The sequence below is a fragment of the Gallus gallus genome, chromosome 20 (assembly GCF_016699485.2).
Source record: "Gallus gallus isolate bGalGal1 chromosome 20, bGalGal1.mat.broiler.GRCg7b, whole genome shotgun sequence".
Lineage (NCBI taxonomy): Eukaryota > Metazoa > Chordata > Aves > Galliformes > Phasianidae > Gallus > Gallus gallus.
The window spans coordinates 7,058,564-7,078,345 of record NC_052551.1 but is presented as its reverse complement, the minus strand read 5'-3'; the positions used below and the strand labels follow the sequence as shown (position 1 = coordinate 7,078,345).

The 19,782-nt window shown below is 44.1% G+C and overlaps 1 protein-coding gene across 1 annotated transcript; it reads left to right on the top strand.

The window, feature by feature from the left end:
* Positions 1-7,254: 7,254 nt before the first annotated feature.
* Positions 7,255-19,586, top strand: ZNFX1 (zinc finger NFX1-type containing 1). The gene is given in 14 exon segments (XM_015296679.4): positions 7,255-7,399; positions 7,659-9,812; positions 10,337-10,468; positions 10,803-10,951; positions 11,156-11,299; positions 11,771-11,888; positions 12,128-12,378; positions 12,519-12,658; positions 12,984-13,138; positions 13,748-13,893; positions 14,262-14,372; positions 15,072-15,167; positions 17,050-18,915; positions 18,917-19,586. Coding segments are annotated over 14 exon segments (6,084 nt in total). The 5' UTR covers positions 7,255-7,344; the 3' UTR covers positions 19,484-19,586.
* The last annotated feature ends 196 nt before the right edge of the window (positions 19,587-19,782 follow it).

Sequence of the window (19,782 nt, the reverse complement as noted above, 5' to 3'; positions counted from 1 at the left end):
ATCGGGATTCTCCCATGGTGCCCCGCGAGCGGCCGCGTGACGTCACGGAGGGGGGGGTGTGAGGGTGCCGCACCTGCACTGCACAAAGGCGGAGGCCGCCGCAGGTGCGCGCGGCCTCCAGGCTCCGCCCCCTCCCCGCGGCACGTGACTCACGGCGGGCCCCGCCCCGCCCGGCAGAGGGGGCTGCGGAGCCGCGAGTGCCCCCGGGCCGAGCCGGGCTGAGCCCGTCGCAGCTCGGTGTCCCGCGGCGCGGCTTGCTTTGAGAGCTTGGACAGAAAGAAAAAGGGTTGGTTTGGGGAGATCCTTTGGCTGAACGATCCTCCCTGCTGTGCTCCGGGTGTCACACGCGAGTTTCGACCGATAACACCGGGCGGGCTTTGAGCGCTCTGCTGGCAACGCCGCGCCGCCCTTAATAGGGTTATGCGTGTTGTCTCTCCGGTTATCGTAGCTGCGTGTTAAAGGCCGCTCCGGTCCTGCAGCTGGCCGGTGCCTCCCGCCGCCCCACGGGTCCGTCTGCCAGGTTTTAAGGATGAAACTTCGTACCAGAGCGTTTTCCATTGACACAGTCATTCGTTTACTCACGTTTTTGGCTCTACAGAAACATAAATAACATCTTACGTATGTTTTCATCTAAAGGAAATGTGTTTTAGTCATCTCTGAGAGCAGAGGCCAATAAAGCAGTTCTGTGGTTTTTAACAATTAAAATCCATCACCTCTATTGCACCAAGAAGCACTCATGCCTTTTTTATCTTGCAGCGGGAGTTTCAGAGACGGCCAACGTCTGCATTGCGTTTGGGGTCACCTTGGGCTGTGCTCCCTGAGCTTTGGGCAACTGGGAGATATGTTGTAGAAAAAGAAGCCTGTGGGCTTGCATGTAATGCTCAGTCGTTGTTATCAAGCTTGTATTTGACTGAGAGCTGAGCACGGCTGTCCCGGTGCACCGCCCATGGCCTGGATGTGCTGCTGCTCATAACAGTGAGCTCAGATATCATCAGGAGAGCAAAAATTGAGCAAAGGGTTTGAAGCAAAATCTGAGAGTTTCTCCTTCAGTGAGTGCTGTCCCCTCTGGCTTTGATTAAGACACATCCAAAACGAGAAGTAGAGTATGGAGTTGTGTAATCAAGGCTGTATCATAACGTGATGAAGTGAATTAAGAGAGTAAGGGCAATCTATACTTTTCTGAGAACTGACCATTGCCATCTTGGCACATTTTCAGTGCCGGTTATCATAATTTCTTCCAAGGCTTTTGAGTTAAGTGGCTCATCTTAATTCCAAAAGGACAGCTAAATGAGCCATTTACATACAATCTAAAATGCTCCCAAGGAACCAAATAAACAGATAAAACTTGAACACTTTGTTTAAGGGAGGCTTTAAAGATACTGGAATGCATTTATACCCTTTTGCCCCTAGCCATGCTTTTGAGTTACCATGACTCAATGCTGAAAAGGAGTCAGGAACTCTAAAAATGACTGACAATAGATATTTCTGTGCATCTGGATAGCACAGGTTGACGTACGCACTGTGTCAAGATTTTAATCTAGAAATATCCCCTTTTTAGTGAAATAACAAGCCAAATCCACTTCTGTTCCTAAAAAGAGGAAGTAGCAATTTTTATCTTTTTCCTTATGTAAGTCTAAGGTCATGCTAGAAAATGATGATGGTTCTGTGAAATTCAGTCTGTATTAATCGATACACCCACCTTCTGCAATGAAGAACTGTGCTGATTTCTTGTACAAAATATGTAGTTTAAAAGTCCTATATCAGATTTTGGCATTAGTACAGGATGAATATATTAAAACGTTTTCAACCCCAGAAAGAATATCCCCCAAACAGCATTGTATCCTATAGAAATGCACACAGTAGTGTTTTTAACCAACTCATGTTCTGATTGCCTCTGCAGAGGGCATTTCATGGGGTCCCTTTGGACCCTAAAACATAGTCAGATAGAAATCAGCCAAACAAGTCTAGAATCTGCCTTGCTGCTTTAACTTCGTTAAAACATTTCATTTTCCCTCACTCCAGCCAAACCAAGCACCCAGAGGCTCAGTGGGGGAATAAATCCTGGGTACTGTGCATGCCAGCTGACAGAGCTGCCCCTAGGCCACCTTGTTTCCAAATGAGCCATCCTCGTGCTTAGGAGAGGCAGTGTGAGAAAAAACAAACTGTTAAGCCTGCATGTTTAAGCCTATGTTGCTAAATAATGCCTGATGAGTAGAAAGTATGCATTCTTACATGTTTTTTTGTTTGTTTGTTTCATATATAATGATGATGATGATAATGATGGCAATGCATCTATTTGCACCTTTCATTTCCTAACCTTCAGGTAGGCTCTGCATTCTTTCTGGGGAAAACACAAAGCTTTTGACAGGGAAAATAGATGAGATGCATGGTGTTTTCTTCATATTCAAGGAGCAATGCCAAAAGGTCTTCACATAAGCAAGTAAAAGTTGATGGGCAAGCACCAACCAATATATTGTATGTATTCTGAATAGTAAACCTCCCTGAGATTAGAGTGAAACTAAGGCTGGTTCTAGCTGTTGCTGCTAACACTTGAAAAATTGCCCTTAACTTCCCTATTTCTTTGTGATGTAATTTTATAAATGTCACAAACAAAAATATTTGCAGGATCCAAACTTCTATTGGTAGTGTCATGGCTCTGCTTTTATTCTCTAACTGTGATAGTTTTCTGGTAAACAAGTTTGCAACATTTTCCAAGGAAGCGCAATGATCTGATCTCTTTATTTCCCTCTCAAAGGATCTGTAGTGATGACAAGTGATGAGTTTTCTACTGTAGTGGTGGATACTTCTGCAGCTGGGAGTCTGTTTAGTGGGAGGGAAAAACAAACAAAACAAAAACTTCTTAAAATGAAATATCCATACAAGAAACACAAGGGAGAAAATGTAGCTAGCTTGGCAGTTGTTTCACAACCAAACCAATCTATGTGCATTTGGTACGCCTCCCCTCAGTAATATTAACACACAGTGATATAAGTAGTATTCATGGTTAGAGCTTTCTGCTTGGTGACATCTGAACTCCTGTTTCATGATCCTGATTTGTGTCAGAAAGAAAGAATTCTCTGAGGAGAGGGAAAAAAGGAGGCGAGTCATGACAGTACTATTTTTCTTCAATCATCGGAATATCAAACAACCTCATTTTTGTTAATCTGAAGACTGTGTATGATCTCTGAGCATAGCTTACATCTTTCTATGCTGTTACATTAAAAAAACAGTGCAGGATACATTTAGATTGACAGTACTGGCCTTCATGTTGGAGTTGTGCTGATGACCACAGGACAAGTAGCCTCGCTCTGAGCAGTTTTCTTAGATGCAGCAGAAGAAAGCATTTGTTCTGTTGCTTATGTGTCTTAACCTGGTTTGTAGGTTTTCTGCCAGCTTGTTGTAGTTCTGTGTTCTTATTCTAACAACAGAGAGGAGCATTCCAGTGCCTAAAAGGCTCTTGTCTCTATTTAGCATTTGTGTGATAAAGAGGGCATAGGGCCTATTCTGAGCCTTTATTTGTCAAGAAGATAAATGCATATCACTGAGAACAGACAGAAGTATCATCCCACAGTCAAAACTTTGTAAGCACTGAGACTTGAAAGATGCCTTCGCCAAAGCATGATGATGTAGTTGCTACTGTGGGAGGCAAATGAAAAATGAAGAAGCATGAGGGACTCGTTTGTTGGTGGGTTCGTGGACGTATTCACAGTTAACATCTTGGATACTGAGGAGCTATTCCAGGAATTACCCGTCTGATCTTCAGGTTTGCTTTCTGTCACAGCTCTAGAGCTCTGCTTGTCATGTTGTAAGGGAAGGAAGGGAAGGAGCAGGCAAAAATGCCAGGCAAGGCAGTCACTCAGCTGCCGGCCTTCCTGACGAACAGCTCTGCTCATGCATCTCCTCACTAAAACTGCAATGGCAAAGAGAAGGCCGGCATCTACACTGTATCAGCGACTGCAGTGACACAACTTACAACAGTAACAGCAGTGTCAGGGTCTGTGGTGAAAGAGCTGGTACCTCAGATGTGCAAAGGCCTCTGGGGAGCCTTAGGGATGTCATTGCTGTGGTGCAGGAGGGCGGGAGGAGGGGCTGTGTGAGGAGGGAGAGGAGGGCCCTGCGCTGTGGGAGGTGGGCGGCTGCAGGGCTGTGGTTGTGCCGTGCAAAATTCCACAGGGATGGATCTGATTTTCCTTTCCATTCTTTTCCATTTTCTTCCCCTTCAGACTTCAAAGTGTCTGAGGAAAAGATGAGTGTATACAACTTTCATGGAACATCCAGATTTCCCTTTCATCACTGCCATTTGGGAGTGGAAGATTTTTTTATACAAATTACTTTATATAGGCACAGTGTTCTTAAGAAACGTGGCTGGACATTCGATATTATCTTCATTTGCACCCTCAAAGCATTCCACGGTCTCGGACATGCAAAACAAGGAATAACTGCTGACCCCGCAGTGCAGGCCGCAAGCTGTGCTCAGTGCTGTGGCATGTGGGTGACAGGTGGCCCCAGTGGCCCCAGCAGCCCCAGTGGCCTTAATGACCTTAATGGCCCTAATGGCTCCTCACAGCACTGCCATTTCTGCTTTACTTTTGAGCCTTTTATTGAGGATGTCGCACAGTCTGCTCCAGAACCCCAGTCCTGCCCTGTGTTTACACTCTGACAGATCTACCCAGGATCCATCTCCACGTGCAAGGTATTTGGTCCTGCAGTTTAACTTCAACTAGATAGAATGGGAACTTCCTTTCATGAAAAGTACCATTTTTATGATAGTTGTGAATGTTGTTAGGACAGCAAGTAATGTGAAAACATTGTTACTCTATTGCAGTTCAGTGTGTTGCTTCTTAATGGCACAGATGCCATCTTGCTGCAAACCTTGGAAGGGCAGGCCTCTTAGCAATTTAAGGACAGCTGATTTGGTGGACAGAGGTAGTGGTTGCTTTTCTGGCTTCATCTTTAATAGTAAACTTTTAACTAGAAAAGACAGAATTGGTTGGATGAATTGGGGTAGAAAAGAACTGGGGTAGAAAAGCAACTCCTTTACTTTAGTACTATTTCTACCCTGGCCTATGTCAGTGATTAGATCTTCTTGTGCTCATATGAAGAGCTGCTGCATCAGTACAACTGACAGGGTTGCTCAGTGAAGTATGTTGTGCAGAAGTGATTTATGGGGATTTTGGCAAAGTCCTCTTCTCATATAATTACACTGAAAGGGACATTCCAACAAAGCAGGCATAGCACTCACCACTAAGATAAGGAAACACTTTTAAGTACTGTAGTGAGGAGTGGATTTAAAGAAGTATTATCCATGTATATGAAGGACATTGGATGTAACTCAGAACGTGTACACTGCAAGGCCAATAGCCCTAGCTACTTCCAGCATTTCAGAGCTATTGGCTAATTCAATGTGAAATCAAAGCAATAAGGACAATCCATATGTTGTCAGATGCTGGACTCACAATTAAGTTCATAATCATGAGAAGGTCTCAGTCATTGGGGTTGTATGCCACGTGATTGACCACTGTGCAAGTGTATGGCAGTGTTGTGTGGGCATTGAAATATATATAAGAAACAACACAAGGAGTGGTATTAAAAGCAGAGACATGGGCAAGCTAGAATATGGAATGGGATTTAAAGCTTGTTCCAGAACTCTCTGAAGTCAAAGAAAGAGTCAAAGAAAGAGTCACGCTGTTTTCAGTTAGAGGTTATCCCAAATATGTGCCTTTCATTGTTATACAGATGTATACTTCTAGGTCTAGGTGTTAAAAAGTGCACTGGAAAAAAATTCCCAAGATCAATTTAATATTGCCAGTTAGCCATGTATGTATTTTAGGCTTCTCTCCTACCAACTAATTCTGCAAGGCTATGTCCTTCAACTTCCAAGGCCCAGTTGCAGAACTAGATTTTTATTGTTAATGTATAGTCTAAAAATGTGTTTTACTTTAACCTGATTTGAAGCAGAGAGACATGGAGCACTATTTTTGGCAAAGTATGCTAATAATTATGTACATGAATGGCTTATCGATCTCAGTAGCCATTTGTAGTCATGTGCATTGTAGGTAGATGTCCAGACAGCTAAGGATTTTAGGATTTGTATTCAGGTAGCCTTGTTTAGTGAGCTAGCAAATGGGGGTGGGAGGGATGTTGGTTTTGTTTGTTTGTAATAGTTCCTAATTCATTTTAGAGAACTGCAAGTCTAATCAGAGCAGCTGGGAAAGCTGTGAGTAGGTTTACTTCTTTCAAAATCACTCCAAGGGCATGAATTATTTTAACATCTTTGTCTTCTCTTTCCCTTGGCTTTGTAGCTGTTGCAAAAAAAATCTGTCTATTAATGTATTATGAACAGAACCCATCAAAAAGCATGTTTTCTCCATTTTTAAAGGTGTTTTGTATTTGAATGATACAGTACGTACTTAAATTTTCATGCAGGCCTCCTACATGACTTTTTGAATAGAGGACGAGCTGGCAGCACAGGAATGCCTCAGCCTGTGTACTCTGCCCAGTGCAAATGCCATGCAAACATCATATGTAGAGACATTTCTAATATGGTAAAGCACAGTTAGCTGAGACAGGTTTGGGTCCAGTTTTCATTACTCTTGTTTACCACCTACAGTTTCCAATGCAATGAGAGGCTCTGCTTAAGACCATAGAGAGCTCTAATTATTACTGGCAGTCTGCAGTCCTTTGTGCTGTCAAGGAAATAAGGATGCTAACAGATGATACAGTGAGCACTCAGTAGTGGTTTTATGCCCAACAATTTGACTTTACTTGGTTGGATTCAATGTCTGATGGGGCTGAGAGAATACACTCATGAAACGTTATTGTGCAAAGGAAATTACTGGTGTGCTTCCCAGGGAGTCGCAGGAAATATGAAATTATTCTAAAGGCTGATTTTGCCATTCAGCATTTATTAATGCGTCTAAAGTAACAAAAATTAAAGTACAATTTATCCTTTTAAAAACACAACAGTGTTAGCATGCCAGTAGTTGCGGAAATGCGTCAGTTCCTATGAGTAGACGGTAACAGCCTTGTGTCAGTCTGTCATACAGCAGCTGCTGGTGCAGAAAGAGGGGGAGAGAGGATGCTGCCTCTTGGGAAAGGGGTCCGGCAACGGGTGGGGGGGAGGGATACTAAAGTGGGGCGGGTATCTGCCCGGCGGTGGGGCGGAGCGGCCGCCGTGAGACACCGCCACTGGGAGGACTCGGGAGTGCGGGCGGAGCTTACGGGGAACTGGAAAGTGAAACTTTCCGTAGGGACAGCGCGGGCGTGGCTGGGCTGGGTTGGGCTGCGCCCAGCGGGGCAGTGGAGCAGCTGAGCGGCGTCCTCGCCCCGGAGAGCTCCGCAGAGATGGACGGCGCTGGGCATAAGCCCCTGTTCCGGCAACCCCGAGCCGCGGGGAGAGGTGAGGGCCGGCCGTGGAGCAGATGGCTGCTGGGGAACGGGGTGGCACGGCGGGACCCCTCCTTTTCTGCGGTACGGCTCCCCGTCGAGTCTGTGCTCCTGCATTTCCCCATTCACCCCCAGCGCCTTCTCGGAGCCCTTGAGGCTCCACAGCAATGTCTTTGCCAAAATGCTCACGCTGTTGAGAGGCGGGTTAATATGGTCCGTCATAATTAACAAGTGGTTGGGGTTTTTTGTGTGTGTTTTTTTTTAACACTTAGATCATCCGGATGTTGCATTTATACAGAGAGGCAGAAGCGGAATAAATAACGTGTCAGGCCAGACTAATAAAGCAGTACGTCAGGCAGGGGAAGACCCCCAAGCCAGTAATTATACTCTTCCACTTGGGAAAAGAGAGGACAGTTTTGCTGGCACTGCAAAGTTCTTCAATCAAGGTAGAAGAAACCAAGGTGGACCAGTCACCAGTGGAGCAACAGGACATGGGAATGAGCAGAATGATGGAAGGGGAAGAAGGTATCAAGGGGGACAAGCACATGAGAGAGCCAGAGGGTCCTGGAATGTGCAAGAAAATGAGAGTAGAGAAAGGAGATATCAAGGGGGACAAGCACATGAGAGGGCCAGAGGATCCCAGAATGTGCAAGAAAATGAGCGTAAAGGAAAGCAGCATGTCTCCCTTGGACAAGCACAAGGGAGAGCCAGAGGACTATGGAATGAACAAGATGATGAAGTTAGGGGAAGAAGATACCAAGGTGGGCAGGGACATGAGAGGGTCAGAGGGCCCTGGAATGAGCAAGAAAATGAGGGTAAGGGAAGAAGGTATCAAGGTGGACAAGTCCAGGAAGATCCTAGAGGGCCAAGGAACAGAGAGGAAATTGAAGGTAAGGGAAGGAGGATGCGGCTTGCAGGGAGTCCTCATTTCAACCACAACTTTACCCCAGGTGGCACCCAGCCCAGTGAGCAGCCTCAGCAAGTTAAAAAAGTTGGCTACAAATTCCTAGAAAGTCTCCTCCAGAAAGACTCTTCTGAAGTTGTCATCACGCTTGCTTCAAGTTCAGGTTTTAAGGAACTTCTTTCCCAAACATCTATGAAACCCGGTTTCCTTCAGCTCATTTGTCAGGTGCTTCGAAAAGCATGCGGTTCCCGAATGGACAGACAAAGTGTCCAGCAGCTTCTTGGAATGGTAAAGGAGTCCAACTTTCTCAAGATCTGTCTGCCACAGTATGTGTCTGATATGGTCACGGAGGCAGTCCCTGCTGTACGACATCAATATCCTGAACATATTGGCAATATCATCTTGCTTCTTCAAGATCTGATCAGTATTTTCCCATCTAGCTCTGTGCAGAAAATCTCTATGCTCTTGACAGTCTTGCCAGCATCTATAAATGCCCTGAGAGCTTCTGGTGTGCAGATCACGGAAGAAACAGAGAAGAACCTAAGTAAAGTCCAGATGCTTGTGCAGCACCTCCAGGAGAAGAGACGTGAAGGCACACTGAGAGCTGATAACTACACTCTTATGCAGCCTCAGGCTGACGGTCAAGAAGAAACCTATCGTACAATGACGATTTATCCAACCTATGACGAGTTACACCACGATGTGAAACCTTTTCTACGTCCCAATATTGTTTCTGGAAGATATGAGAGCACCAACATTTATCTTGACACCCATTTTCGACTTTTGAGAGAAGACTTTATAAAGCCCTTAAGGGAAGGTATCTTGGATCTTTTGCAGAGCTTTGAGGATAAAAGTTTGAGAAAGAAAAAATTTGATGACATCAGGATCTACTTTGATACACGGATTATTACCCCTCTCTGCTCCCCATCTGGTGTTGTTTACAAGGTCCAGTTTGATATAAAACCACTGAAGTTTGTGCGATGGCAGAATTCCAGACGGTTGCTATATGGATCCCTGGTCTGCATGTCCAGAGATCACTTTGAAACATGCCTTTTTGCCACTGTTTCTGAACGAGATAATGCAGAACTTGCTAATGGGATTGTGCAGCTCAGTTTTAATGCACAGAGCCGAGCACTGCTAGCAGAGGTTCAGCCTTCAGACTCCTTCCTCATGGTAGAGACGACTGCCTACTTTGAGGCTTATCGGCACGTGTTGGAAGGGCTACAGGAAATCCAGGAAGAAGATATTCCATTCCAGAAGTACATAGTGGAATGTGATGTACAGCTGAAGGAGCCAGCATACCTGAAAATGGATACTAAATACAACTTTGCACCCTTGACGGAAGATACCCTGTCAGATGAAGAGACATATCTTGATGGTTTGAGAAGGCAAAACGTCCGAGTTCTAGATCCCAATCAGTGGCCTTCAATGGAAACCTTGGGATTAGATGAGTCCCAGATGCAGGCATTGAGTCTTGCACTCACCAAGGAGCTGGCTATTATCCAAGGACCTCCTGGAACTGGTGAGAAACATTTGCTTTAATTCTCGTTTTATAGAGAAGTTCATATACTGTGAAGTTTAGGGAAGTTCATTTAAGGAAACAAAGTCCAGAGAAAGCCAGCAGTGCTTTAGATTCTGAAATAGCTGTATCTGACCTTACACATTGCTGATTTGGTTGCCCATGGACACCAAATGCACTGTTGGCACTGCTTGCTTATTGGGATGAAAATGTTTCAACTATTTGATAACACAGAACCTGTTGCTGTGCAGCAGCTCTATTAACTTTCACAACATGTTAGAACATGAGAAGAGTTTAGCCCTGATCCTCTGCATGAATAGAGCATTTCAAGAGTAATTGTAATTGTTTTTAAATGACGCCTATACTCAACAAGCACCACTGCTTGTATTCTACTAATATGTGAGTATTTTATGTACAGCAAAGTATTGTGTTAAGCTAGTGTTAGTGACTTGAGGGAAGCAGTGGCAGGGAGAACTTGCATGTAAAGGGTGTGTTACTCTATTTCTGATTCTGAGCTTGTTTTGCAGGGAAGACTTATGTGGGTTTGAAGATTGTTCAGGCTCTCTTGACTAATCAGGATGCGTGGCAAAGGACTGATCAGAATTCTCCCATCCTTGTAGTCTGTTACACTAATCATGCACTGGATCAGTTCTTAGAAGGTAAGAGTATCTGCTAAGTATGATGGAAGTGAGGGCAGAAATTACACTACATCCCTTGCTCTGTCCTACTCTCTGCCGTGGTGACTTGCTCTTTTTTTAGTGACTCTAGCCCTATTGATGCATAGTTGGGGAGGGAAGAAAAACAAAATATAACCTTCAGTCACACCAATCCAGTGTAGGATGTGCAGACAAAGGGTGCTCTCCCTACCCCTTATCCTGGAAAAAAAAAAAGAAGAAAAAAAAAAGGAAAAAAAAAAAAAGAAGGAAAAAACCCTAAAAACCAAAAACACCAGAATTTGCCTCTGTAGTACTAATATTTCTCTCTCATTCCCAGGAATATACACGTTCCAAAAACGTGGGATTGTGCGTGTTGGGGGAAGAAGCAACAGTGAGATCCTAAAGCAGTTCACCTTGAAGGAGCTGAGGAAGAAGAGTGAGTTCCGACACAACTTGCCGATGCATCTCCGCAGAGCTTATGTGAACGTATGTGTAGAGTTCACTGGAAATGATGGTATTGGGCTACCTGTCCGTGGGAGAAACTGACTTTCTCTACAACTGCTCTTTCATCTTGTCTTTAACACCAATGCCAGTCTTTTTATTGTTCTTTACACGTTATCAGTTTCTTGTCCTCCTGTTTCTGAACTTTGTTCCTCTGCATATGACGATGCCTCTCTTCTCTCTGAGCAGATAACCTGTGACATGAAACATGCAGAGGAGGAGCTCTATAAAGGAGCAAAGCACTTAGAGTGCACAACATATGGAGTGCTGCATGAGCGCCACTTGGAAGCATTCATTGCCCCCCAGCACTGGGACAGTCTGATGAGTGGTCTGGTAAGAGTTGCCTTTTCTGTCAGTCAAGCTTTTTTACTTGGCTTTATGAGTCAAGTATGCTTTTTTGTGTGTATGCTTACTGCCTTTCTTATAAATGAGTCAGTTTCCCCATATATGCTTCCTTTAGCCTCATTCAGCCTATAGAAGAGTAAAAGAGTGAATGGTGAGCTGTACCAAAGTGACAGTAGTCCCTAGACTTGGCAGAGAAGTGGAGTTAAAATTTGTAACTTTAAACTGCAGAGATTTTAAGTGATCCTTGTCAATATAAAAGTACAAGTGCCCAAATGAATGTTTTAAACTGAAGGGAAGGAGGGATGCTGTTTTTGAAGGTCTGAGGCTTCCTGGACTTTCTGGCCCTCGAATTTACTTGTGGGACTTGTTCCTATTTGCCCTATGCTGCAAGGTGCTGCTTTATCATCATTCTAAGCCTGAACTGGAACATGCCTGACTGATTTATTTTCTTTATATTAGGATGACGATGAGTTTTACTACAGTGCTTCACGACACTCAATGATTCTGGAGTGGCTGGGCCTTGGTTTTACTGCCTTCACCCAGAGTGCTGCAAGGAATATAGAGGCTGAGAATCTAGGTAAATAGACAAACAAAGAAACCAAACAAAAAAAAAAACCTTTATTTTCCACAGGCATCTGCCAAGCACTGCATGCGTGTTAGAAAACAGACACTGTTAGTTAACAGAGGCTGGAAGATGCATGACACTGTAAGGCAATGGAAAGATTAACCTTAATTTTCACATGGTGATCTGACTACTGCATTGTTATTTTGCTAGAGTGTCTGTGACTTCCTGCATGTAACTGATGAATCTCACAGGTGATCAGCAGGAGGAGAGAGAGGAGGAGCAGGAAGGTGAAGCAGAAGAAGATTTATTGGAGATCCTAGAGGAGGCTGACCTGATTCAAGCTGATAGAGTGATTGACGATGAGGACTCAGCAAAGGCTCAGAGGAGGAAGGAGGAAGAACACAGGGCAGTTCATGAACTAGCCGGTATGCTGTTGGCTATGAAGCTGGAGAATGAGGAAGAAGAAACAGTCCAACCACAACAGAAGTCTGCACAGTGGGAGGTAACTGTATACATTAGCATACTGTGGCTCTGCTTGTCTGTGTACGGAATAATTTGGGTGAGCTAAGATAGAAATACAAAATAATATTTGTGCTGTAATTGCTTATTATGGAGTGGCATGGGTTTTTTTTTCCCCCCCAGATAACTTCTTCTCAGAGGAAGAAAATGAAACATAAGATGAAAGTTGAGCTCCATAAATTGAATGCAATGTCTGAGACAGAGGCCTATGCTATTCAGGATCTATGGCAACTTGACATGAACTCCCGCTGGAGGCTTTACAGGTGACAAAGATATTTTATCTGGGGTTTGTCAAGCAAGGGTGTCAGGGACTGTCAGAGCTCAAACACCTTCTTGCAAGCCAAGGTTTTTTATTCATACATGTTCAGCTTGTTATCTGAACAAACTTTTTCCTGTAAGATATTTGCTTTTACCCCGCCTGCATTGGCAGGGCAGTGTTGTCATCTCCACTGTGTGCACAGGGGACTGAGTACAGATGCTAGTCATGTCTTTCACAAAGGGCAAAGAAGCTGAACTGAATCGACCTTGAACTTTTGGATCACTGTTCTGTCCTCCTTTCTGTGGGTACTAATGGCTCTTTCCTCTCAGGCTTTGGCTGCAGACCTATCAGGGACTTATTCGACGGAAGATTCTTCAGCACGAACAGCAGTACCAGGCAGCAGCTGAAAGGCTGGCAGAACTGAGGCTGCAAGAAGATCTCTGCATTCTGAAGGAGGCCAAAGTTGTGGGGATGACAACTACAGGTGTGCAGCATTTGGGGAGCAAGCTAGTGCTGCACTGCTTCCAGCAATAGTTAAAGGACCTTGTTGTCAAAGGATTGCTATCCTGTGCTGTTTGACAGACTGGGTCAGGCTCCACGTTAATCTGCAGCCCTCTTCATTTCTGATTCCCTTTGCAAACGTGGCTATTGCAGAAACAAGTTTTCAGTTTGCACAAGCAGTTTTTTATTTACTTTTTAGCAATATTCTTATAATATTAATGCTCCATTTCTTGTGCTTGAGTTAAACGCTATTCATTTCTGCACTGCTTTTTCCACATCACCTTTTGGTGAGCAGAGATAGCATAAGTCTAGTAGTATGAGCCTTTAGAGAGGTAGTTTGAGGTTTACTTGTGTGTGTTTAAAAAGTCAAGAATGGGCCAAGGTAGGCATAGGACTCTAATCCTTCCCTAACAACTTTCTGTGTAGAAGCCATCTTTGGCATTGGTGCTGTTTTAAAATCCATATTCTAAGACTTAGCTTTTTTGGAATTTTGGAAAGAAGCTCAGACTTTTCTAGAACACAGTTTAACCCTTCTCTGAAAACTTTATCATAGTGCCTCTGTGTAATTGCAAAATCTTCTGTCCTTGTCCAGGTGCTGCCAAATACCGTCAGATCTTGCAGAAAGTAGAGCCACGAATTGTAATTGTGGAAGAGGCAGCAGAGGTGCTTGAGGCTCACACTATTACTACTCTTAGTAAAGCTTGCCAGCATCTCATCCTCATTGGAGATCACCAGCAGGTAATATTCATGACAGATGCCTCTGACTGTTGTGCAAATGAACTAGAACCTTTTTACCAAACACCAAATGTGAAGGGTTGCCAATATGTACTGCTCACCAGTCTCCATGGATACCACAGGTGCTGTCTCCTTTGGTTATAGAGTTCCTGTGGGATTTATTCTTTAGTTTAGCTGACACAACTTGACATGCGCTTGAATCCACCTCAGTTATCACAGTATCCAACTTTGCTATTTAGTACTTCTGCGAGAATCATGTTTCTGGTCTTTTGACTGGAAATCAGTAATAGAAAGAGACTAATAGGAAAAAAAAAATCTTAATAACACATAGGATTAGTGCTGTAAAAATACTCCTCTCCCTTCTTTTTCAGCTTCAGCCTAGTGCCAACGTTTATGACCTGGCAAAGAACTTCAATCTGGAAGTGTCTCTCTTTGAACGACTGGTGAAAGTTGATTTCCCCTTCGTATGCCTGAAATACCAAGTAAGAAACAGATATAAAACACTCCTTTATTGCATTTGTACTTAGGTTGTTTTAAATTTATAGGACATTTAAGCTTTTATATTTCTACTCACAGAGTAGTCTAAAATAAAAGAATGTGCTACTTCATTCCTGAAAAGAATGGTAAGAGCTGCCAAACTGAAATTGTATATTATGTTCTAGTTTGATTTATTCAGTTATGTGACTCACAGCACTGTGGTTCTCACAATACTTAGAGCAACAAACATGACCTACTGTGGCATCTAAAACTGTTCCAGAACTGTGGAGACTGACAGCACAAATCTTCTTGGGCTGCTTCTTGTTAAATTGCTACAACCATTATTTCTTGGTGCCTGGAGAAGTTAATTCTACCCCCAGCAGTCCTGTATTAAAATAGCCTGAAAGAGTTGGCTAGAATGAGGTGTAAGCTCTTATTCTCAATAATGCTCTTGTCCTTAGATTTGCACTAAAACCAGCATTCTAATTACAACAACCTTGCTAAATGATACTGGGGTACCATTGTGATTGCTGGCAGTTGTGGTGGTAGCAGGGGTGGGATGAGAAATGTTGCCTTCTTTAGTCTTACTGAAAAGTCACCCTTGTCTGGTATTCAGCAGTGATATGTATAATAGAAAACCAGATTCCTGGCAGGGAAACAGGGTGCTCCTTCCTCAAGACTGATACATCTGTTTTGTGTTTCAGCACCGCATGCGTCCTGAAATTGCCCAGCTTCTCAGTCCTCATATTTACCAGGATTTGGAAAACCATCCTTCAGTCTTGAAGTATGAGAACGTAAAAGTGAGTTTTTAGTAGTCCAAGCACTTTCTCTTGCCCCATTACTGCTTAAAATAAGTTTCTCTAAAATGTAGTGTTAAAGGATTTAAACTTCTCACATCAGGTTTAGCTACTGAAATTAATACCTGATCCAGGGAAATGTGGGATATAGAATTAAGCAAGTAATTTGTAGTTCTTCTGGTATTGCTGATCGTAGACATTGGAAATAGATCCAATATTGATGATTTATTAAAAGAACAATGAACAGTGGAAAATGGATTCAAGAATTCAGGAAATTGAAAATTAGGAATAAATATTAAGCGAGACTTGAGGCATAATTTGTGAAGCTCCAGTGTAAGACAGGTGACTTCATTACTGGAGTCCTCCTGTTCTGGGGAGTTCTTTCTTTGGGCACTTTAGCAGTATACAGCATCTGCAACCAAGATCTGTTAAGCTTAAAAAGTACAAAGCAATCATTTATTGATTAACATGCATAATAAGCAACTAGAATTTAATGAGTTGAATGGATTAGTATGCTTGCTACATCTCAAGATACTTGAAGAGTTTTTGCAAGTCAGGGAGGCATCAGTCAGAAGCGTCAGCCTCTTCTTCCTTAATGTTACTGTGTTTCTCATATTGCCCCATCCTGCAGACTTCCTCAGTGCTCTGTCACAACTTAACTATGTCTTCAGAAGTCTGTGCCAAGGTTACACTGCTATGCTATGTTAGAGCTAGGCCTTGGATCCCTGAAACAAGTGACTGAATACTGTTAGGGAAAGAATTGGGTGTGGTTACAGAGGATTACAGTAGCTCAGCCTGCTTATATCTCTCTTGATTAAAAGATAGTACAAGTTAGCTAAAAGCTGTCTAACTCGATGAGAAAAAATACACCAAAACCAGTGGAATGCTGAAGCTGATAAAGTGAAAATTGATAGTGATGATGACGTAATGCCAAGAATAAGCTATCAAGAAAAGGGGCATGTCCTGTCTTGGTATCTTGAAGTTCATATCAAGTATTCTGTAGAAGATGCTTTAGTTAAAAATAACCTACTGATGAGACCACAAAATTTTACCCCATTTCTTGCATGGGATTAGCTAATCTGGAGAATTTTAAACAAGCTTGAGATGCTGAAAGCCATCAAAACTCAATCCACTCATCTAGTACAACACCAACATAGGTGAGCACCAAATTAAATTGTACAGCAGTGGGTGCTACATGCGACTGCAGACACCTTGAAAACCAGAGGGTCCACATAATTGTTCTTTCCCGATAAAAGCACTCTCTGGGGTTTGGTACACAGCTCAGAAAGTCCTTGCAGCTGGAAGAATTTCAGTTAATAGATAAAGATTTTGAACAGGTGGGCAGACAGCTCTATACCCCTGGAGCTGTGAGTGACTACTGGAGTCCCTAATGTTTGAAGCCTTCTTGGTGGAAAATAAGGCCTCCTTGCCTTCCTTCCTCTTTCCACTGCAGCAATGGAGAGGGGATTTTTGCTATTCGGTTTTAGGCAAGTGCTAAACTCTGTGCACTGTTTCACAACTTGAATGTAAAGTAGAATGAAAGTAAAACAGAACTGTAGTGATTCAGAAAATGTTAGTAGAACCAAATTTTTGATTTCGCATAACCAGAAAATGTATTGTGAAAATAACTCATAAAAAGATAAGGAATAAAATCATCTACAGGGGCTGATGTCAAGTTAAGATAATGAAATGTCCCTAATAAGCTGAAATACTATTAATAAGCTTAGTCACTTCTGATGAATATGCTATGGATATCAAAAGAAATTGCCCCAGTATGCACTAACCACATAGAAGAGTAGTCATTTTAGTGGATAGTCAGGGACATGGAAACAGGCTGTAGTGACAAGTAGATTCTGTTTCTAAGATTCTCTTTCTCTTATTTCAGGGGGTGTTATCTAACCTTTTCTTTGTGGAGCATGACTTTCCTGAGCAAGTCATCCAGGAAGGGAGAAGCCATCAGAACATACATGAGGCACAGTTTGTGGTGGAACTTTGCAAATACTTCTTGTGTCAGGATTATCAACCTTCTCAGATCACCATTCTCACTACTTACACTGGGCAGCTTTTCTGTTTGCGCAAGCTCATGCCAGCCAAGACTTTTGCAGGTGTGAAGGTTTATGTAGTGGATAAGTACCAGGGAGAGGAGAATGATATCATTCTGCTGTCACTCGTGCGGAGTAACAAAGAGGAGAGAATTGGGTTCCTGCAGATCCCTAATCGGATATGTGTAGCCCTATCCAGAGCTAAGAAAGGGCTGTACTGTATTGGAAATATGAGAATGCTGGGCAAGGTTCCTCTCTGGAGCAAGATCATTCACACACTGAGGGAGAAAGGTAACATTGGCCGTTCACTGACACTTTGCTGTCAGAATCACCCTGAGACCATTACTTCGGTATCTACAGCAGCAGACTTCAGCAAAGTCCCAGAAGGAGGCTGTAGTCATCCCTGTGAATTTAGGTTGGACTGTGGACATGTTTGCACAAGAGCATGCCACCCATATGATTTACAGCACAAAAAGTATCAGTGCCTGAAGCCTTGTCAAAAGGTGCTTTGTACAGAGGGGCACCGCTGTCCACTGTTATGTTATGAGCCATGTGGACCATGCATGGTAATAGTAGAGAAAATTGTTCCTAAATGTGGCCACCTGCAGATGATTCCATGCTCTTGTCCAGGCAGTAAGTTTATTTGCCAAGAACCTTGCAAGAAAAAGTTAAACTGTGGGCATACATGCAACAAATGCTGTGGGCAGGAATGTACTACTCGGTGTCCTGAACTGGTTACAGTCTTTCTGCAATGTGGCCACAGACAGAAAGTTCAATGTTGGATCACTGACGAGACAAAACATCAGAAATCTGTTGAATGTATGGCTAAGTGTTCTGTCAAACTGGAGTGTGGCCATGAATGCTCAGGTTCCTGTCATACCTGCTTTGGAGGAAGATTTCATAAGCCATGTAAGAGCCCATGCAAGCGCTACTTGATCTGTTCCCACAAGTGTCAGCAGCCCTGTACTACAGAATGCCCTCCCTGTCAGCTTGACTGTCAGAACCACTGTGTCCACAGCAGATGTAAAAAGAAATGTGGAGAGCGCTGTTCTCCATGTGCAGAACCATGTGAGTGGCGGTGCAAGCACTACCAGTGTACCAATCTTTGCCATGAGCCGTGCAATAGGCCTCGATGCAATGTACCATGTACTAAGCTGCTGCGCTGTGGTCATCCCTGTATTGGATTCTGTGGAGAGCCCTGCCCAAAGAAGTGCCTTGTTTGTGACCGTGAGGAGGTTACCCAGATCTTTTTTGGCTTTGAGGATGATGAGGATGCACGATTTGTACAACTTGAAGACTGTGGCCACATTTTTGAGTCTCAGGGCCTTGATCGTTATATGGATGAAGATGATGATGTCATCAAGCTGAAGGTGTGCCCTACCTGTCAGACACCAGTCAGAAAGAGTTTGAGATATGGCACCATTGTGAAAAAGCATCTGGTTGAGATAGAGAAAGTGAAAGAGAAAATCCAAGGCCCAGCACGGGAAATTGAGTCAAGCAGACGAAGACTGCAGGCTGCGCTCACAAGTAAGAGTGTTCTGAAGAGGAACCTACTCACTAAGTACCTCATGTTGGAAGATCAACTAAACGCCTCTGATCTTTCCATAAAGAGCATTGGAGTAATTGAGAATCAGCTTAACTTCTATGAACGTATAGCTGACCTAACCAGTTCCCTGAGCAAAATTGATGAAAAGGAGCAAAAAGGGATGAAAAAAGCGTCTAGATGAAGTCCAGGAGTGGCTGGATAGGCCACGCCTCAGTTTTACACGGCAGGAGCTCATGGATCTGCAGGCTGAGATCCAGAGATTGACCTATCTGCAGCACCTCTTGTCAAGGTGTAAAGGCAGAAGTGGGATGATCACTACGACCCTTGCAGCAAAGATTGCCACGGTACGTGAGATCCTGGAAGGGACAAAAAGGTTCACGGAGAAGGAAGAGGCTGCAGTGAAAGCTGAGCTGAAGCACATCAGCGCTGCCCTGCCCCTGTCAGGGCTGGGGATCACTGAAGCTGAGCGAGTGCAGATTGTCAGCGCTATTGGCTGCCCGCGCGGCCACTGGTTCAAATGCAAAAATGGGCACGTCTATGTGATTGGGGACTGCGGGGGGGCGATGGAGAGGAGCAGGTGCCCCGAATGCCACGAGGTCATCGGGGGCGCAAACCACGCCCTGGACAGCACGAACAGCCTTGCTCCTGAGATGGACGGAGCGACCCACGCAGCCTGGTCCGAGACAGCCAACAACCTGCTCAACTTCCAGGATCTCCAGCGCCTGCTGTAGCTGGCTTTCTGGTAATGTTTCTCGCCTCCCCGCCCGGGGGCGCCGCGCCCGTTCCTCGGCTGCTCGCTGCCGACTGTGTAATCAATAAAACGCACGCCTCCGCGCTCTGTGCCAAACCTCGTTCTTCCGTGCTGGGGCGGCGCGCGTTACGGGTAGGATTTTCCTAAAGGGGCGGAGCCGCCTCTTCTGAGCTGTTCTCCGGAAGCGGGTGTGGTGTACCGCGGCCGACAGGCAGTTGTACCGGAAGTTGGTGTGACGTACCGCTTCCGGTGGGGAAGCTCTGCCGGAAGCGGATGTGA